At 36.6% G+C, this 22285-nt stretch overlaps 2 protein-coding genes across 2 annotated transcripts in view; both read right to left on the bottom strand.

The window, feature by feature from the left end:
- The window catches only part of LOC149177451 (uncharacterized), a 44479-nt gene extending 34249 nt beyond the window's left edge, over positions 1-10230 (bottom strand). Inside the window, 6 exon segments of the mRNA XM_089421756.1 lie at positions 6951-7509; positions 7670-7853; positions 9020-9549; positions 9711-9876; positions 9998-10016; positions 10143-10230. Of these exon segments, the coding sequence (XP_089277882.1) occupies positions 6951-7509; positions 7670-7853; positions 9020-9549; positions 9711-9876; positions 9998-10016; positions 10143-10230 (1546 nt within the window).
- A 44-nt stretch (positions 10231-10274) lies between these two features.
- LOC149177450 (disease resistance protein L6-like) lies at positions 10275-11063 on the bottom strand. Its single transcript, XM_089421755.1, has 3 exons — positions 11028-11063; positions 10783-10905; positions 10275-10700 (listed from the first exon to the last, which is right to left on the bottom strand). The coding sequence occupies exons 1-3, from the start codon at positions 11061-11063 to the stop codon at positions 10275-10277; spliced, it is 585 nt and encodes a 194-aa protein (XP_089277881.1).
- Between the last annotated feature and the right edge of the window lie 11222 nt (positions 11064-22285).

Genomic DNA, 22285 nt, shown 5'->3' with positions numbered 1-22285 from the left:
ACAACAAGATTCCAGTACTTCTGATACATTTAGCTGGCAAAATGATTCGTTATGGTACAAAGATTGCTTATACCTCTGTAAGAATTCCCAGCTAAAACAAAAGATTCTTATGGAATTGCACACTTCTCCCTTAGGAGGGCACTCAGGATTTTTAAAAACTTACCACAGGGTTAAGAAGGAATTTTTTTGGGATGGCCTTAAATCGGATATTCAAAAGTTTGTGGCGGAATGTTTGGTTTGCCAACAAAATAAAGTTGAAACAATTAAGACACCGGGTCTATTACAACCTTTATCCATTCCAAGCCAACGTTGGGAGGAGGTTTCAATGGATTTTATCACAGGTTTACCCAAGTCTGAGGGAAGGAGTGTCATCATGGTGGTAGTTGACAAACTTACCAAGTATGCACACTTTTGTGCATTATCACATCCATTTAAAGCCAGTACAGTTTCTACTGCATTTATGGAAACAGTTCAAAAGCTACATGGAAACCCAAAGATTATTGTAAGTGACAGAGATCCCATTTTCACTGGAAATTTTTTGACATAATTATTTTCTTGTCTTGGTACTCAGTTAGCTCATAGCTCATCTTATCATCCTCAATCTGATGGGCAAACTGAGATAGTAAACAAATGTTTGGAAGGATATCTTCGTTGCTTTGTATCTGATAAAAAGACACAATGGGTCAAATGGTTGCCTCTGGCTGAATGGTGGTATAACACTTCCTTCCATACAGCAACAAAAATGACCCCATTTATGGCACTTTATGGGTACCAACCACCATCAATCACATCATATTTAAGAGAAAATTCTAAGGTTCAGGCAGTGGAACATCACATCGAACATCAACAAGTCCTCCAACTCTTAAAGGATAACCTCGTGTTGGCACAAAATAGAATGAAACAACAGGCATATCAACATCGCAGTGAAAGAAGTTTTGATGTAGGTGATTGGGTATTCCTACGGCTACAACCATATAAGCAAATGTCCCTAAAGCAAGCTAAGAAGGATAATAAATTATCACCAAAGTATTATGGTCCGTACAAGGTGTTGGAAAGGATTGGTACTATGGCATACAAATTGGAGCTTCCCGCAACTTCTCGATTACACCCAGCTTTCCATGTTTCATGTTTAAAGAAGGTTATAGGCGACAAGCTCCCAGTTCAAACAATATTGCCAAAACTTGATGAGGAAGGAAAAATTATATTGGAACCGGAAGCAGTCACAGAAACAAGAACTCGACAACTACGAAATCGATCAATTTCATAGTATCTTATCAAGTGGAAGAACTTATCCGTTGAGGATTCCACATGGGAGGATGAGAATTTTATGCAGAAGTATCCATAACTGCTCAAGCGTTGAGGACAACACTTTTTTGAAGGAGAGGGGCATGTTGGGTCCCTATAATACTAGTGATTACCCCATTACTATTGTATTTATACCCCTTATTTATATTTTTGTGCCCCTATTACCCCCATATTGTTATTTATGTGCCCCATAGAATCCCTCTATTGTTATTTTTGTGGCTTTATATTATTATTGTTAGGTCGGCTGGATTATAGTGTGACTCCTTAGACTCCTATATATAGAAAGGAGGTTTTGTCATTTGTATCATCCAAGAATTGTTCATTTATGTAATGTAAAGGAGGTTGCCCCCTCGAAGAGGCTGAATTCTAAGGCGTTTATCTTTCTTTTCTATCTTTTTTTGAGCTGGTTTCATAACAGGTTATCCAACACCTCTTTGGTTTTGTCCAGAATAGACAAAGGTGAATGGTATGATAGACCAATCACATAACCTACAGGGAAACTTATCTTTACCATTAGGTGCATGCCCCCCAAACTTCATTACATTCACCAAACTACTCATAGCTATCAGGTATATGGAATGAGGGTTCAAGTGATACCGTTGATGTAAAAGGAGCATTTAGGGATGATGATTGACTTGGAGCTATGTTTTGACCAAAAAATGAAAGCTCGTCAACGGTGACTATGTTGCCTTCATGCAGGAAACACATCACCCAGAAGAGTGTTGAAACAATAGCTTCCATGTTATAAACATAGTCACGCCCAAGAAGTAAATTGTAATCTAACGGCCATGGGACTATCATCACGTTCAGATGAATGGTCTTTCCTTTCAAATTGATAGGTAACACAGGAAGGATCCCTAACGGTCGACTGGTTCCTTTGTTGAAGCCTAACATATTCTGTGTAACAGGCATAAGCGGTGGCAAACCAAACTTTTTCCAAGCAGTTGAGGAAATGATACTCATTGATGCACCTTCATCTATAATAGTGCCAGACACGATCATTTTACAAACTTGTACTATGATCTGGAAAGGTACATAAGAAGGAAGGCAGGATCTTGCTAGTTGATTCCAATCAAAGGAAGTGACTAGCGTACTTGGAGGGGGTACTGAAGAAATGGGAGAATTAACCCCTTGAGTTATGAGAACTGGAGGGTTCTCCTCCTGTCGTGACGGGACGGGTGGATTGCCCCCAAGTTCATTAGAATCCAAAGTAACAAAAAGAACTTGAACGATATCATTTTCACTCTCTTCAGGAAATGTATGATTAGCTGAAGGTGAAATTGGGTCAACTATTACCTTGACCTGTTGACTTTGGTCTGGTATAGACTCATAAGATTCACTTTTAGAGAGAGTGGTTTCGACTAACAGTTGATTTAAGTTAGTCAGTTTTTCAACTATTGAAGGAATTAGGGAGAGTTTCCTGTAACTAGATGGAAGTCGCTATGGTGAAGTAGGATGGTTATCCAACACTCTTTTGGATTCATCCAAAAAAGGAGAAAGGTGAAGGGAATGATTACCTTCACATAACCTACATGGAATTTTGACCTTTCCTTTTCGTCCATGAACTTTACTATCACTGGTTGATGGTGTGTTACCAACATAATCTCCAGAGGTTGATGGCATGGAATGGTGTGAATGGGAAGACCATTCTTTCAAGATCCGAGGAAAGCAAAGACAATCTCAATGAAAATGGTCTCCCGCACAAATAATGCATGGAAATTTGGGTTTGGGAAGTTTAATGGGTGGATTTTCATCAGATGTTGCTTTCAGAGCAATGGTTGCTTGGTTGCCCCTTGCTGAATTGGCTTCTTCTTCTTCTCCTTCCCTTCCTTCTTCTTCTCACCTAACTGGTTACTAGTATCACTACTTTCACCAAGCAAAGAGGAAGAAGGGGAGGGAGAAACAAGCGAGGAAGAAGGTGAAGGGTCAACTTCAGGATCAACTAGAGGTTGATTTTGTCCAGTTGAAGGTGTACTCGATTGCGGAGCAATTACAACATTTTGAACCATAGAGGTTGAAAACAACCATACAGGTAGGCCGATGGTAATTCCCGGGAGGGACAATGTAGCCATATAAGGAGCACCAATATTTCCCTAGGACGTAAAAGGACTAGGATTCCCCTCAAAAGGGATTCCTTGATCAGTGGACTCCAGATTCGTCGCAATGTGTCTCAACCTAAGATCAACTAAGAAACAAGGATGTTATTCCGAATTCAATTAATTTTAATGACGCCTTGACACAAATTTTCTCTTTTAGTTTTTAAGAGTCGAGAAAAAGCTAAAGATGACTCTATTCTCCTTCGATTTTTAATGAGCCTGAAAGGACAACTACTCAGATGGACCTTTTCTTTTAAAGAGTCGAAAAGGAACGAAAGTGACTACTTTGGAAAATCTAGACAAAGGGATTACCAAACCAATTGCGAAACTGCAATATACACCTTGGTGATAAATTAAAGAGAAATTACCAAGGACTTATGTACGGCAGTCAATATTCTCGAATGTTGTGTTCAATGCATTGCGATCAATAAGGCGGCAGACTCAGCTTCCTATGGATAAAGGATATAAGCCTATTGTGGTCTCCCAATATATACGTGACGGTACGGGGAGAACAAGTCTGTGCTAGCACTTGTCATATCAAGGAGGAGGAATCACCCAACCTTCAATGAAAACGATAGCCACTAGTTTTAATGACGCCGGAACATGTCTCTAGCCTAGACCTCTAGATATGTTGCGTTAAGTTCCAAAGTGTTGTTAGATTCATTGAAATTCATTTTAAGGTTGATCTTGTTTAGAGTTTGCCTTTCAATGGTTCACCGCATGATGATGATTTGAAATTCCTAAAATGCAATCTACAATGATAAACAATCTTTGTTTATTTTGAGCAATGAAAATCCTAGCTACTAGGGAAAGAAAATAACAGTGCAAAGAGCAAAGAGCAAGAAACACACACTAGTGCATTTCCATAAATCATATTTTTGCACACAAACCAAAAAATGCTAAATGCAAATGCATGTATTTGTTTTCGTTCTCCTTAATGTGAAAAATGACAAAAAGGAAAACTAAATGCAAGAAAGATATGAAATATTTTACTCAAAACGACATTTTCAACAATTTCTTCTTCAAAAGAGAAAGGAAGACTCAATGAAACTTTTCAATTTTGAATAAAAATGCTTTCAACACTTCGAATATAAACAAATCAAACCAAATACATGATTAAAAGTTCAATCGATTACCAAGGAAGGAAGAATTCATGACACTTCTCTTTTTGACACAAAACGACAATTATGACAGTTTTTGTACTAAAGTGACAATTCGATTTAAACAAATTTTCGACAAAGGATTGTAAATGACGAAAAATACAAAAAACACTCACTAATCCTAATGTAATGGAGGCTGGTCTAAGTGATGAAAGTAAACTTCAATAAGGAGGCATTGTTCATTTGCAGCAAAACAACTAAACAAAACTGAAAACAAGGCCAAAAACCCTCAATTCTAGAATGGAAAAAGAATGTAGTCAATCCTCGCACTTGATGTTCAAATTGTTCAAGGATTTTAAGCCCCCATATGCTGAAATTTGAAGTATTTACTTGGAATAAGGTTATCGATCTTTGCTTGTTATGGGTTACTTTCATTGTTTAATCCAATTGGGTGATACTTTGAAATTGGTTGATGAGTTTTTTCGAAGTCGGCTTGATGGCCTTGTTCTATTTTTCAAAGCGGTTTGACTTCACATCTTCAAAAGAGGCCTAATGAATAGGGCCAAGCTTTTTGAAAGTGTTCAGTGGGCAATTTTTTGAAATGACTCAACATCCTATTTCCTTGTATTGGGTATATATTTTCAAAGCACCCACCAGTGAATCTTTTGAAATGGCCTAATGATCTATTTCTTCACATTGTGTGGATGTTTTGAAAGAACATAATAGATAATATTTCAAAATGGCTCAATGGTCTAATTCCTCACATTGAGCAAGACAACACTCAATAATCAATCTTTTGAAATAGTTTGATGGTATATTTCCTTGCATTACATGGATCTTACAAATGCCCCTAATGGGATTTTTATAAATGGCCTAATGGTGTATTTCCTTACATTAGGTAGATAATTCAAAAACACCTATTAGGAAATCATTCAAAATTACACAATGACCTATTTTCTTACATCAAGGAAATGTTTTGGAGGCATTGAATGGGTGATCCTTCTGAATGACCCAATGGCCTATTTCCTTTGTATCATGTCAAACTTTTGAAAGGGCTATAATTCAAGAAAATGATTGATTGTTTTATGCTGTTAAAGTGATTCCTTTAAATGGCCTTAATGGAAACACGAAAAGGGTGGTGTACAAGGTCTTCTATCTAAACAAAGAGGATTCGTTCAAATGTGAATGAATTCACAACCTCCATTGGAAAAAGACAAACATTGTACCCCTTCTGAAGTGTGGTGATAGAGGGAGATAGTTACATGGAAACCTTAACGTATTCATTATTATTATGGTGAAGAAAATACTAAACTAATTTTTAATTATGCCAATTTTTAAAATTTTATATAATCATTATAGAATATATTTAAAATGGTTATATACTAAGATTGAATTAATTTTAATAAAACTAATATAATTCATTTATTTATGAAAGGTTGTTGGATTTACTTTAGGTGGTTGAAATATAGTTTGTTATCCTCTCCGTTGTAGTATAGATCTTACTTGAGGTGAAGGATGAGGTGAGAAATTACATATGTTTAGTTTTGTTTTTTTTAATAGAATTTAATTTTGTTAAATATTTTTAGTAAATGCTATATATTAAACTAATTATATTTTACAAAATTGTTTATTTATATTTATCCATATAAATATAAGTATTAGTGTAAAAGAGATCAAGAGTAACTTTAACTAGTCATCATCAATATTGTTGTCTATTTGGTTAATTAGGTGTAGATGTTTGGTTTGCAAGTACAACAGTCTACATAAATGAGAAATATCATTCATGAAAATCTTGTTCTTGCTCATTTAATATTTGATGCATCTATAAATATCACTATTATTTATAGGATATCATCAATATTAGATTTGAAAATTGTATATATTATTCATACAATTAATTATTTACATATTTTTATATATGAGTAAGCAACTCAAATATGTATTAAGGATTTTGAATATTTAAAATAGAAGATAAGTTCAAAAAAAATCAACAAATATATAATAAATTAATATTAAAAATATATATATACTAAAATTGAAATTTATATAAAAGAATAAATAATTGAAATATAAATGGAAGGATTTAAAATAGGAAATTAAAAAATATATGAAAGATTAATTATTATTTCTTATACCAATAATATTTAAATAACTAAAATATATGATCCAAAAATTTATATTAATCCAATAATATATAAATTGAATAATAATAATAAAATTAAATTTATTAAGGAAAATTATTTAAAAAACAAATATTTATGCATTGTATTTAAGAAAAAATAAATATTAAAAAAATCACTATAAATTCGAATGTTATATGCACAATGTTATTATGGCTCAACATAATTTGCACCAGTATATTTTACTACATATGATGTAAAATGTAGAGCATTCTATACATTTTGTAATTCATTTTGCCTGTGGTTACAGCTCTATGAAGATTAATTACACAGCGCTCTTTGCAGCTTATACAACTCGTTGCAGCTTTCTTCATTACTGTTTTCGCTGTATTCTTCCGGACTTTCTTCATTACTGTTTTCGCTGTATTCTTCCGGACTTTCTTCATTACTGTTTTCGCTGTATTCTTCCGAACTTTCTTCGTTACTGTTTTCGCTGTATTCTTCCGGACTTTCTTCATTACTTTTTTCGCTGTATTCTTCCGAACTTTCTTCGTTACTGTTTTCGCTGTATTCTTCCGGACTTTCTTCATTACTTTTTTCGCTGTATTCTTCCGAACTTTCTTCATTACTGTTTTCGCTGTTTTTGCTGTATTCTTCCGAACTTTCTTCATTACTGTTTTCGCTGTATTCTTCCGGACTTTCTTCATTACTGTTTTCGTTGTATTCTTTCGGACTTTCTTCATTACTGTTTTCGCCGCCTTCTTCGATGAAGCCATTTCCCAGTCGATGGCACAGGGACTCGACTACTCCAGCACCCCATTGCAGTTTTGAACAGTGAGACACATCAAGCTCCGTCAACGAGCTCAAATGCTGAACATTGGGCAGCATCTGTAAATTGGAACATCCAGACAAGTTAAGCCATTTGAGTCTCGTTAAGTTCCCGACTGAGTCTGGGAGACCCTGCAGGCTGGTGCAGTTTTCCAAGTTGAGCCTCTTGAGGCCCGTCAGCTGCCCCACCGAGTCTGGGAGCCCCTGCAGGCTGGAGCACCCGTACAAGTAGAGTCCCTCGAGGCCCGTCAGCTGCCCCACTGAGTCTGGGAGCCCGTGCAGGCTGGTGCAGCTTTCCAAGTCGAGTACCTCGAGGCCCGTCAGCTGCCCCACCGAGTCTGGGAGCCCCTGCAGGCTGGTGCAGCTTTCCAGGTGAAGTAACTGGAGGCCCGTCAGCTGCCCCACTGAGTCTGGGAGCCCCTGCAGGCTGCCAACTCCTATTTCCAACCCCATAGCATCATTAATGCGGGGCTACATGCACAGGAGATAGGAGTTTATAACACGCGAGGTGGGTACTACGCCGTTTTTTTTTTATTATCTAAATGCGAGGTGGCTATCTCCTGCACATGTAGCCCCGCATTAATGAGGCTATGGGGTTGGAAATAGCATTTTCCCTGCAGGCTGGTGCAGCGTTCCAAGTTGAGTGTCTGGAGGCCCGTCAGCTGCCCCACCGAGTCTGGGAGCCCCTGCAGGCTGGTGCTGCGTTCCAAGTTGAGTGTCTGGAGGCCCGTCCGCTGCCCCACCGAGTTTGGGAGCCCCTGCAGGCTGGAGCACCCGCGCAAGTCAAGTTCCTGGAGGCCCGTCCGCTGCCCCACCGAGTCTGGGAGCTCGTGCAGGGTGGAGCACTTGCGCAAGTCGAGTCGCAGGAGGCCCGTCAGCTACCCCACCGAGTCTGGGAGCCCCTGCAGGGTGGAGCACCCGCCCAAGTAGAGTCTTTGTAGGCCCGTCAGCTGCCCCAGCGAGTCTGGGAGCCCCTGCAGGGTAGAGCACCCGCGCAAGTCGAGTCTCTGGAGGCCCGTCAGCTGCCCCACCGACTCTGGGAGCCCCTGCAAGTTAGAGCACCCGCCCAAGTCGAGTCGCTGGAGGCCCGTCAGCTGCCCCACCGAACCGAGTCTGGGAGCCCCTGCATGCTGGAGCACCCGCCCAAGTCGAATCGTCGGAGGCCCGTCAGCTGCCCCACCGAGTCTGGGAGCCCCTGGAGCCTAGAGCACCCACCCAAGTAGAGTCGTCGGAGGCCCGTCAGCTGCCCCACCGAGTCTGGGAGCCCCTGCAGGCTGGAGCAAAGGCTCAAGTGGAGTCGCGAGAGGCACGTCAGCTGCCCCACTAAGTCTGGGAGCCCCTGCAGGCTAGAGCACCCGCCCAAGTAGAGTCCCTGGAGGCCCGTCAGCTGCCCCACAGAGTCTGGAAGCCCCTGCAGGCTGGAGCACCCGCTCAATTCGAGTCCCTGGAGGCCCGTCAGCTGCCCCACCGAGTCTCGGAGCCCCTGCAGGCTGGAGCACCTGCCCAAGTCGAGTCGCTGGAGGCCCGTCAGCTGCCCCACGAGTCTGGGAGCCCCTGCAGGCTGGAGCACCCGCCCAAGTAGGGTCGTTGGAGGCCCGTCATCTGCCCCACCAAGTCTGGGAGCCCCTGCAGGCTGGAGCACCCGCCCAAATAGAGTTCCTGGAGGCCTGTCAGCTGCCCCACCGAGTCTGGGAGCCCCTGCAGGCTGGAGCACCCGCTCAAGTAGAGTCTCTGGAAGCCCGTCAGCTGCCCCACCGAATCTGGGAGCCCCTGCAGGCTGGAGCACCCGCGCAAGTCGAGTCCCTGGAGGCCCGTCAGCTGCCCCACCGAGTCTGGGAGCCCCTGCAGGCTGGAGCACCCGCCCAAGTCGAGTCCCTGGAGGACCGTCAAGATCCCAACTGAATCCGGCAGCCACATCATTTGTTTACAGTTTTGTAAATTGATATGTTTCAATGAATGCATATCATAGAATTCATTTGGTAAAGTTTTAAAATAACCATTTCTCAGTGCAATTCTTTCGAGCTGATTCAATTTACCAATAGACTGTGGAACCTCTGAAAGGGGAGCATCAATATACAATTCCGTCAACTGTAGTGGTGCCTGCAATGTGTACATAAAAACATTAAAGTTGTTTTGCCTCTGTAAATGTCACCTATTTGATATTGTGATAAACAAAGACAATTCTTAAATGCAAGCAATTCTTATAATTCGAAGAGAAATGTAAATCGATGTCTGTCCAAATAAATTAGAATTTGTACTACCTGAGATTCATGTTGCCAGAGTGTGTTCAAAGCCTGCCCCTGTATGTATAACACTCTTAAATTCAAAGCCTTCCAGAGTGTTGGAATTTGCAAAGATATTGAGGAGATCGGACACTCATTCCATTGGAGATATATCAGATGTCGTAACTCCCCTGCACTGAATATTCTTTCAACAAAAGACCTTCACCCCTAAGCAGTTCCAATCTGCTTAGGTTGCAGTTGCCCGTAACGTTTTGGAAATTTTGTTCGCGGCCATTTCGATAATCCATGCTAATTCCTCGCAGCACCTGAATTGTTCACTCGGAGCTGTTAAAAACATGATTTTTTCTTAAAAAATTTCAAAACAAAAACGCAATTTAGATATGCCAATGCTAATTTGAAAATCCGTGGAGAGCTTCAACATATGTACAGGCGATGAGGGGGAAAGAGTACGAAGAAGATTGACATTTGGTCGCGAAAGCCGCAGCGGATGTTCCTTCTCTGCTACATCTCTGCCGAGATCGCGGAGGTGGTCGTGCATTCTTATACACTCTTCACTGTCGATCTCTACAAGGCATTTGTTCTCTAAGTTACGGAGACCCAGCCATCCGTCCCAGTTAGATCCGTTCCATCTTCTGATGGCGTATCTCTGTTTTCTCCTATAAAAAAACAAGCGACGTCTAAAAAGATCTCCTGCTCCTCTTTATCCAGACCATCATAGCTAATTTTAAGCTTGCTATGAATATCCGTGGGAAGTATTCGTCTGATTTTGTCTAGCTGTCTTTTCCAAATCTCATAATCTTTTCCACTAATAGCCGCTCTGATGACCTTAAGAGATAAGGGCAATCCATCACAGAAATCCAAAAAATCTTCAACCAGTTGTTCAAATCCCGTTACAGGACAACTCTGGTCAAAGGCATGCGAGCAGAATAGTGCTCTAGACTGTTGCCGGTTAAGGCTTGTTTGCTTGTAAATAGACGCGTCTAGAATTCCCGAGCTTGTAAGACATCCCTATTGCGAGAAGTAACCAAGATTAAACTACTGGCCTGAATGGTATCTTTCACTGGTGAAAACAATGATCAATATGATCAACATTATCTAAGACTATCAGAGATCGGGGGTGGGATGAGAGATGCTTTCGGAGCTTCTCTATGCCTTCATCGGTGTTGCTTATTTGCACGTCCTTCAAATGAGCCAAGTCTTTGAGAAGTTTTGTCTGCAATGACAAGAAACATCAGACAGGAAACAATGTCGGTCATAATTTGATGTGTGTCTGTTGAAGAACTCTTTTGCAAGAGTCGTTTTCCCTACACCGCCAAGACCGACAATTCCCACAACCTTAGTCTTCTGGCTTTGCTGCTGCAAGAGCACCATTCTTTCCACGTCTTTTATTTTCTCAACGAGTCCAGTAGGGTATTTGGCCACATTAAGATGTGTTTTCCTAACCTTTCGCCACACTTCTTTGATGACCTCATCAACTAGTTTCCCTTCGTCACTGAACAATATGCAGGATAATTTGATTGAGGAACGTCTCCTAAAATATAGTCTGATATACCTTATCATTCATTAGATAAACTAAGAAAAACATGAGAGAGTGTGGCCCTTACCCGTTGCATGCGTTGATATCTAAACCGCATTTATTTGAGACAACATGGAGAGCATTCCTCCATTTTTCCAGAGTGATAGAGTCATTTCGTGGGTTCCCTTCGGTTGTTCTCTTATTTTCGAGCCTATGCAGGTCTCGAGCATACTGACTCTGGTTCTGATCGTTGTATAGATAAAATACCAATAAGTTATGTTTTAAACTCTTCAACTATGACTTCTTGCTATGCCCAAATGTTAGTCAAATTCCCTCATGCTATAACACCTCACAACATTTATTTGATTCCAGAATTGAGCAATTCATGGTATATTTATATATAATCTTCTAGCATTTCCCAAGTACGAGGCCTTCAATTACCAATATTTAGAAGGCCTTGTTCTAAGTACACATTTGTATTATTTTTTCAACTAATAAAATTTGTAAATGACTATGTTAGCACTTTTAATTAATAAATTTATATTGATTATGAACCAGGAATTATATATAAAGCTCTATAACCATGATTTAAGGGTTTTCATAAAATTTGGGTGTTCAAACAACATTGGAAATGGCGATATGCAGTGGGGTCGAGGTTATGAAGAAAGGTAGAGGAAGTTTAAGGTTTGTTGTCTTTGGAATCTATTAGGAACATTGATAATGTTGTCTCCCTCTACTAGGGAATTTATTTGTTTATCATGCCACTCAGCTTTACAAGCTAAAACTTGGGATTGATTTGTTTTTTCACCCTAAACCTAGACCTCCAAACTTCATTTTCATTACCTTTGAATTAGCTATATTCACACACTATTGATGTTAGTCACTATGCTTTCTCATTATTATATTTCTTCATTAAAAGTGATGATTATGATGGGTTGCGTAGTTCATTTCTTTTGTAGTTTTCCTCTTCTATGAGATCACAAATACTAATAACTTTCATTATTTGCGAGATTAAATATATTAGTAGTTTCTTGAAGGAAACTCTATTTATATGAAATATATGAGGCTACTATATGGACCATAGTAGTTTTGACTTCAATCATCCATCATTTTAAATACTACTTTCTAAAATATTTCCTTCAAGTCACAAACTCTAGGATTTGCACCCAATGAAAAGGATCTTCACCACTATGATTCTAATGTAACATTATTTTTTCTAATCCCCAAGTTTTGCAATGTAATTAAACGATGATAATGTTGAAGAGACAATATGGACATCTTGCCAAGATTGTTTGTTGTAAATATTTTGATTAAATTATAAACTATTAAATTTGGAGAAGAAGGAGAATGCTATATGAATCTTGATGTATGGAAGGATAGGTTACTTAGGAATTCTGTAAGGCAGAATGGGAAGTTTCCCATCTTCCCTAAATTTAATGTTATGACCCCTAATGTTCTTGTTGAACTACCAACTACCTAAGTAGCTATGAGAGGATGGGGGAGAAGGTGTTGGGACAACTTGAGCATGGGCTATGTACCTCAAAATAGAGTGTTGGTTGATTTCACATCCAAAGAAGGGGAACTTGGACCTTTCCTGTGTGAAGCAACACTTGTGGGTAGAAAACATGTCAACTTTTGAGTTAGTTGTTTTAAGTAGAGTTTGGAAGATGGTAACAATTAGAGAAAAATATTTAAAAAAATACCTGAACTATTTGTGTGAACCTATAATCCTTCTGAACGCACAAATATAAGAATGAAAACATTGCGAAATTGTAAACATATGATTGGAAGTTGGACAAAAAATTACAGGCTTGAAGTGTGTTAGTTGAGGAAACCAGAGAGAGAGTCCTTCACTCGAGCCGGGTAGACCAAAAAGAACTCTACTATCTAGTTGTGTTTGTTCATGTGAAGCACTTGAAGGAGAAAGAATTTTCAAGGAAACCATAGGAAGTGGAGAAGTGATCTGGGAGGATCCAAGATGCCTCAAAACTAAATTCCAAAATTGAGATGAAAAGGTTGCCATGATGAGGAGCTTAGTGATATCTTTCCAACATAACTTGAACGATCTTAAACAAACTTTATATGAGAAATTTATCACATTCCGACGTTTTGCAAAAACATGCAAAAAGGAAGGATATAGGTGACATGTGGTAGTCCCAAAGGCTGACACGTGGCAGGTTGTATGAAGGACACGTGGGAGGATCAAAAGAATAAACATGATATGAGGTTGACGTGACAGTGACATGGTAGCATCAACTGAGGACAAATGGTAGAGACAATGATGTGGCATTTATGTGGCAATTGACTTCGTAGGTGGCTGTGCAACTAACTACAAATGGTAGAGACAATGATGTGGAATTTATGTGGCAATTGACTTCGTAGGTGGCTGTGCAACTAACTACAAATGGTAGAGACAATGATGTGGCATTTATGTGGCAATTGACTTCGTAGGCGGCTGTGCAACTAACTAAGTCTTGGGCGTTGATTGTGTGACATGTGGACCAATCAAGTGGAGTAATGTGTTAACTTAGGTTGGAACAAAACTCTCTTGACCTCTCTAGAAGAGTCGCACAAATGGTTTGAACTCACGACCTTGTCAGCAACAACCCAAAGAGTCATTGTTGTACCAACCATTGATTCTTACTATGTATAAGTGGAAACTTCTATTCGAAGTTATTACAACCTGCAATGATTTTAAAATAGAATAGGTGGGCTTTGAACCCGTGAAGCCATTGTTAAAATTGGAAGTCAACTTTGACTTTTCAGTGTATAATGACAAGCTTAATTCATAAATATTAGATAATTGGATTTAACAAATAGAAGTTTATTGTCACGTTTAGCAGATTGTTGAAGAAGACGTAAAGATTCAATTGGCTTATTTAGGACTTGAAGGTACACCGTTGGTTTGTTGGGAGAGTAAAATTGAAGAAGGTAGCAAAAAGATTTTTAAGATCCTTTCTTCATGGTCAAAATTCACTAATGCATTAAAGAAATAGTTTTATCCTTTAGCATACACCCAAAAGAAATCATGGAATGGAAAAATTTGAGACAAGGAAAAGGACAAAGCATAAAAAGCTTTACTAAATAATTTAGGAAGAAGGAATTGGCTTTAAATATTCCATTATATAATCTAGAAACTCTTTTAAAATATATTGGTGCATTTCATAGTTACATTCACCATATTATTTTCTTATTTAGTCCCGCTAATTTGGATGAAGTATGTTTCCAAGCTACTCATCTTGATTCCACACGAAATAATGTGCAAAGTGATTTCAAACAAAAGTAAACATCTAAATTTTTATAAGTCAATTTCAAAGGAAAAGGGGAAGGCAAGAAGGTTTCTACAATGAATAAGAAGAGGCAAAGCCTACATGTTCTCATTGTTGAAAGGAAGGGTACGATGATACTCATTTTTGGAAGATACATCCTAAACTAAGGCCTAAAAGGTTTAGAGGAAATGGAGAGAAAAATATTATTGCCACAGTGCAACAAAATTTGGGATCTGATTCAAGAGATGAAGCTTAGATCACAACTGTAGGAATGCAAGGTAAAACATCTTCTCATGACAGTTCTATTTCTTTTAATCCATCTCTTGGTCCTAAAGGTAGAAGGAGCAAGTTTTTTCACATAAGGGTGATACTTAAGCATATGAAAGTTGAAAATATTTTTTTAATATTGGTTCCCAAGTAAATGTAATATCTGATGCAATTTTCAAGAAACTGGAATTTGAAACAACACCTCAACAGAAACCTTATCTTCTCTGCTATGTATGTGATGATGCAAAGCTACAAGTAACCAAACAGTGAAAACTTAAATTTGCTATCACTTCAAAATTTGTTGATGAGGTTCAATTAGATGTGGTTCCTCTTGATATTTGTGGAATTGTATTGGGAAGCCATTACTTGTATGAAAGGAAAGCCATATTCTTCAAGGAGGAGAACAAATATCACCTCACTAAAGATGGGGTTGAGTATATTGTAGGGAACATAGCATGAAGACTAAATTATCACTTGTTAGTGCAAGGAAAATGAAGAGGCTCATAAATTCTAGAAAGAAATTTTTTACTTATAGTTGTGAAAGCAAAAGATGTTGAACAATGCACTGATTTTAAGGGGTGCGATCCTTCTCATAAGGATGAATTAGTTATTCTCATTTCTAACTATGATGAAATATTCCAGGAACCTGAAGGATTGCCTCCCAAGGGGGAGATTCAACATGAGATTCAATTGCAAGAAAGTTCCCTTCTTTCTAATGTTGGTATGTACAAGATGTCCGTAATTGAGAATGTAGAGATAAAAGTTAAGTTCAAAAATTTCTTGAAAATGGAGTCATCATGCCTAGTTCCTCTCCATGTGGATCTCCTATTGTGATAGTACCAAATGTTGATTTTGAGGGTATCCTCTAAACTGATAATTACTTCTGATGATTTTAGTTAGGTTAATCTTTTTTTTATTCATTTATCATCATAAAGCAATTACGTAGAGGAGCTAAATAATAAAAAAATATGCCAAAAGTATAATAAATAGACAATTACACATGAACATAAGCATTTAATCTAGAAAAAACCACATGAGGAAAAACCAAACAATCTTTTCCTTAGAGAAATTCTTGTTTTCAACAAGAAATACATCTAGACATCCTATTCATTTACAAGTTCAAGTTTACCATCAAATAAACTTGGTTGAGCATAATCCAACTCCATCATAGTCGAGCCATATTCCCAAAAAAAAAAATTGTATTATTAGATCTGCTTAGAATTAGGGCTTCTTCCTTCCCCAAAATCCAATCATTCCTTAGAAATTTGGTCCACTACAAAGATTTGTCTCACATAGACATCATGAAAGTTGCTGCTAATTTCCTTCCTTCACTGCATTATTGAGGGTTGACTCACCGATACTTTCGTTTTATTATTAAATTGTGAAATCATGAAAGTTGCTGCTGATTTCCTACCTTCACTGCATTATTGAGGGTCGACTCACCGATACTTTTGTTTTATTATTAAATTGTGAAATCATGAAAGTTGCTGCTAAATTGTGAAATCATGAAAGTTGCTGCTGATTTCCTACCTTCACTGCATTATTGAGGGCCGACTCACCGATACTTTTGTTTTATTATTAAATTGTGAAATCATGAAAGTTGCTGCTAATTTCCTTCATTCACTGCATTATTGAGGATCGACTCACCGATACTTTTGTTTTATTATTAAATTGTGAAATCATGAAAATGGCTGCTAATTTCCTTCCTTCACTGCATTATTGAGGGTTGACTCACCGACCATATATTCCTGCATCATTTAGAAGATATGGTGACCACAGATATGTGGGGCGCCCAAACTTTATGCAAAAGCAACTGCATCCACTAACCCGAGGCATGATTGATTCCTGAGGTTGATAAGTTAATTTATTAAGAAATACAAGTGGCATCCATCCACATAAGAAGCAAGTGGGAGTCGACGTCCATCGCTGTAAATTAAAGCAACAGCATGTGGGAGTCGACGTCAATCACTGTAAATTAAAGGAGTTGTCTATAATGCGATTTTTTGGAGATTTCAATGACGGAATCTGGCGGAAGAAATTGAGGTTAAATCTTGATTTGTTGCAGTTAAAATGGTTTTTTAACTGCATATTTGGATTCAGCACCCTGAAAAACCCCTGGGAGGCTTTCATTGTGCAGAAACTAGCTATCAAACTTGCGATTCCAATAAATTCCTGCCAGATTTCGACCGGAAAAACCGACCGGAAAAGCTTTCAAAAAATCGCGTTATAGACAACTGCTAAATTAAAGCAGCAGCAAGTGGGACTCTCAGTGTGACGTCCATGGTTGGCAGCAGGCCTGAAATTTGACAGGGGCTTATAATTGAATAACCCTTCAATCTCCGTTCAAAAACAAATGCAATTGGTCATAATTTATGGTACCTGTTTAAGCGTGTAGTAGGTACTAATTAATTAAATAACACCGTTCAATTTGGTGTATCCTTCATCTCGGTTCTGCTGGACCATATGTTTCATTTTGGCCCTTTCAATTTTGAATGTTAACTTAAATTCATTATGTACATGGTTTTATATTTATTGTAAAATGGGGGCGAATAAAATAAAATCTAAAAGTAAATTATAAAATGAGGGCCAATAAAATAAAATCTAAAAATAAATGGTATAAAATAGGGACCAACAAAATAAAATCTAAAAATATATGGTCATTTAAATTTCAAAGATTAAATTAATTTTGTTGTGAACATGCCTTTATATTTTTCATAAAATAGGGTGAATAAAATAAACTCGACAAAAGCTTTTTTTTTTCCATGCCCCTTCCAAGATAGTTATCAAATGATTATATACACAAAATTATTTATTTTACTGTGATGTGATGAGATTTAATATAGAAAGTTTGATGTTGATTTTTTATGTGTTCATGATTTTTTAAGTAGGTTAATTTAGCAGTTTAAAGTAGTAAAAGCTTTTTATTTTTCTTGGTCATATTTATTTATTTTATTAATTATGTTTTAAATTAGGTAGGGATTTCTTGAAATTGTATTTTTCAGTGGTAAAAATTTAAACAATATCGAGTGTCTTAAGATTCCTTAGAAAGTGTGGTGAGCAACTTTCAAAGTTGAAGCGCTGGTCATTTCATTTGGAAATTCATTTAACTTTTTAAAGATTAATGATTATAAAAAATGTATTTTATTAACAAGTGTATATTAAATAAATTTTTTATTAAAAAATGCCAAAATGAATTTTTTTAGAAAGAGATTAATGAAAGCTGAGATATAAGAGTAGTTACAAAGAGAATTTCTATAAAGAAAAATTTATACTCACAAATTTAGATAGAACGTAAAATGAAGGGCATGAAAATTGTAAAACCGTCATCAAATTTTCATTTGACCGGCAAAAGAAATTGAAATTCCAAGCCTAATGGGCAGTTTCATAATACAATGAATGAAGGATTTAACAAGTAACTTACAAGGCGAGCGCTCTGGCAAAGAAAAGGTGTTTGTGGTTGTGGTTTGGATTTTATATATATATATATATATATTCGTAAGTGTTTGCAGAAGAAGTTTAAAGAGTGTGGACTATTTATTTCAGTAAATTTTGAATATTGAAGAAGAGGGGACTTTGTTTGGAAAGTAAAGATTGTTGTTTTGTGAATTTCGTCCATGCCAGGCGTGTATCATATTCATTCCTTTGGTGTATCCTTCATCTCCATTCTGCTGGACCATATATTTCATGACCATATTTTGTTTTGTTCGTTGGGAGGGCTTTGATGCCAATTTGCGGTTGATATATACAAAGATCGTATTATCCCTGCAATTTCTTAATAAAATCATATTTTGACAAAGGATTGGTTGTTGTTCAACGTAGGGTTTAATTCAATGATAGAACTTGGGTTTAATTCAATGATAGAACTTCTTTCTCTTGTATGGGGAAAGGTTGGTTTGGATTGGCCTCCACTATTGAAGAAATTACTCAAAAAATCAATGCTTCCAATAGCAATTGTCATTGGTATAATAGTTTTTTTAATTTTTTGTTATAATTTCATGAGTTTCTCTTATGTCTTTATTAGGATGCGTGTTTTCTTCCAACATTATTTGAATTCTACACCATTTATAGTATAAATTATCTAACTAATTTGAATCACACTTTCTTCTTCTTAATCTTGGATCTTGAATTTAAGAAGAAGAAAAGTTTTTATATTTATCATCGTTTGCGGAAATAAATGGTTCCCTAAATAAATGTACGATGCAGAACTTGTATAATAAAAATATAAAAGAGACACGGTTGACTGAATACATGTTTAGATAAATGGTCATTTCAATTTAGAATGTTAATTTAAATTCATTATGTACATGGTTTTATATTTATTATAAAATGGTGGCGAATAAAATAAATCTAAAAATAAATTATAAAATGAGGGCCAATAAAATAAAATCTAAAAATAAATGGTATAAAATAGGGGCCAACAAAATAAAATCTAAAAATATATGGTCATTTAAATTTCAAATATTAAGTTAATTTTGTTGTGAACATGCCTTTATATTTCTCATAAAATAGGGCGAATAAAATAAACTCGACAAAAGCTTTTTTTTCCATGCCCCTTCCAAGATAGTTATCAAATGATTATATACACAAAATTATTTATTTTACTATGATGTGAAGAGATTTAATATAGAAAGTTTGATGTTGATTTTTTATTTATTCATGATTTTTTAAGTAGGTTAATTTAGCAGTCTAAAGTAGTAAAAGCTTTTTATTTTTCTTGGTCATATTTATTTATTTTATTAATTATGTTTTAAAATAGGTAGGGATTTCTTGAAATTGTAATTTTCAGTGGTAAAAATTTAAAAGATATCGAGTGTCTTAAGATTCCTTAGAAAGTGTGGTGAGCAACTTTCAAAGTTGAAGTGCTGGTCATTTCATTTGGAAATTCATTTAACTTTTTAAAGATTAATGATTATTAAAAATGTATTTTATTAACAAGTGTATATTAAATAATTTTTTTATTAAAAAATGCCAAAATGAATTTTTTAGAAAGAGATTAATGAACGCTGAGATATAAGAATAGTTACAAAGAGAATTTCTATAAAGAAAAATTTATACTCACAAATTTAGATAAGACCTAAAATGAAGTGCATGAAAATTGTAAGACCGTCATCAAATTTTCATTTGACGGGCAAAAGAAATTGAAATTCCAAGCCTCATGGGTAGTTTCATAATACAATGAATGAATTCATTGATTAAGGCCATTCATTAAATTAGAAACTATTTTGCTTATCTTGAACTAGAAAGTTTCTTTAGAAACTATTTGATTAAGCATGTTACACTTTAAATTAGAAACTATTTAGCTTATCTTGAACGAGAAAGTTTCTTTAAAATGTATTAGATATGTTCATGATGTAAGCATTTAAGATGATAACTTGTTTCAAGTTGGTTAGTTCTTTTCTCTGTAGCTCATTACAATAGTTAGGTTAAGTATTTATTATGTATTTTGTTAATTCTTGGCAGGTTTATGATCAATTTTTATTTTTTTCAATGTCATTAATATTTTTTTTTTTTTTTTTACTAATTTATAGGTACTTTTTATAATTCAGCTATGCATTGATTTTTTCCAAGGGTTCCAATAACTAGTTATTTTCTTTTATAATTCTCTATTCGCTATTAATTGAGATGTCAATGTGAGAGAACAAATTCATAAATGTTGCCTCTTATGATAGTGAAAGTTTGTTTGTTTGTTTGTTTTTTTTTTTTTTTTTTTTTAATTAGGGAAGCAACAATGAAATCAACTAATGTAATATGAATGTTTCTTTTAATGACCCTTTGTAGGTACTCAAGACTTAGAACTTTTTGGTAAGTACAAGACTCACAACATTCACTTAGAAATACTCCACACATAACCTCTACACTTTGGAAAATGTGGTCATGCACATGCTCTCAAATGTGAACAAACTTAAAGACTTATACAACAATCTACCTTAGATGACACAACCACCCACCTCAACCACTAGGTTTCCCATCTCAACACCAAGCTCGATGAGATTGCTTGTGAGCTCTCTAATCAACCTTTTACCACATTGTCAAAGGCAAAGGAATCTAGTAGGATATGGGCATGCCACTAGAAGAGATGACTCTTCTAGTTGAGTAGGACATTGTTATGATAATCATCTCATTATGTAATAAGAATTCCGTAAAGTAGATATGAATAAGTTTGATGATTTTAATCCCATTAGTCAAGTTACCCAAATGGGACATTATTTCTCTCTACACTTTCATACTAATAATTTATGAAACTTAGAGGGGGTCTTATACTTGGATGAAGAGTGTTCACAATGGCATAAGAAATATCATGGAGGATACATTTCCTACATCTAATTTTTGAAGACAATCTACTCTTTTTTTGGACAAGACAATCATTAACTCAGAGGTCCGAATATATTGTGCCAAACAAGCACAAATAGAGAATTTATAGCAACCTTTGAGCGATTGGAAATTTACACATGGGCTATGTCTTACTCTTTTTTAGAAGAATTTTTCATTAATGGTCTTGAGAAGGTAATTAGAGAGAAAATCACAATGCAATGCCCAACTACTTTGTTGCAGGCTTGTGAGAGAGTTCGAGAAGTTGAGATGGGGATAAATGCATAGACAAAAAAAACCTTTTTATTCCCCCACCACACCCCCCCCCCCCCCCCCCCCCCCCCCGCCCTGCCATCTTTGGCATGTGTTACCACCCCCTTCCCTATCAACCCTTGAGAATCTAAAAAATTTCACCAAAAAAAGTCACAAAATGCCAATGTCTTCAACTATGCTATAATTTAGATAAGTGGTACTTCAAAGGGCATAAATGTAAAGAACAAAAATTATTCCATGTATATGTGTCCTCCCAACACCAATTGAAATACATTTTAATAGTGAAGCTCTTAAACTAGATTTTGGAGAGATCACCCTTCTTCCTCAAGAAGAAACAACCTTAGAAGCCCCTTGTGAGGAACCTTGAATTTCTCTCCATTCTTTATCATGCATTTTTTACCCAAAACTCTAAAGATTTCCTTCATCAAGAACAACACAGTGATTGTTTTAATTGATAGTTGTAGCACCCACAATTCTATCCATAAGAGAGTGGTTGAAGAAACCCATTGTTACGCCCATGCAATGTATAAATTTGAAATTATGATAGCTAATGGAGGTTTGATTAAACATGTTGGCTAATGTGAAAATGTGAAACTTCAAATGGGATATTTTTGATTCAAATCTTGTCTGTTTTCTATGGATATGGGTGGTTGTGATATAGTTCTTGGTGCAAAATGGTTTCACACTTTGAGTCCTGATACCATGGGGTTTCAAGGAATTATACACTGGATTTAATAAGCATTGGGCATAAACATACACTCAATGGGGCTTAAGTTCAACTCCCTATAATTATTAACTCTCACCATATGGAGAAGCTATCGAAGAAAGGCCACTCCAACATTATTGTATAGTTCAATGCCATACAATTTAGGGACAACTCTTCATGGGAAATTCATCCTAATTTGTAGATGGTCATGACTAAACATCAATAGGTGTTTGAAATAATCTATGGCATGATA

Source organism: Pinus tabuliformis, chromosome 4_1 (genome assembly GCF_031772625.1).
Source record: "Pinus tabuliformis cultivar Carrire ecotype Pingquan chromosome 4_1, CPIR1, whole genome shotgun sequence".
In the NCBI taxonomy this organism is placed as follows: domain Eukaryota; kingdom Viridiplantae; phylum Streptophyta; class Pinopsida; order Pinales; family Pinaceae; genus Pinus; species Pinus tabuliformis.
Note: the sequence above shows the minus strand (reverse complement) of the source record. Positions and strands in the feature narration are given on the sequence as shown.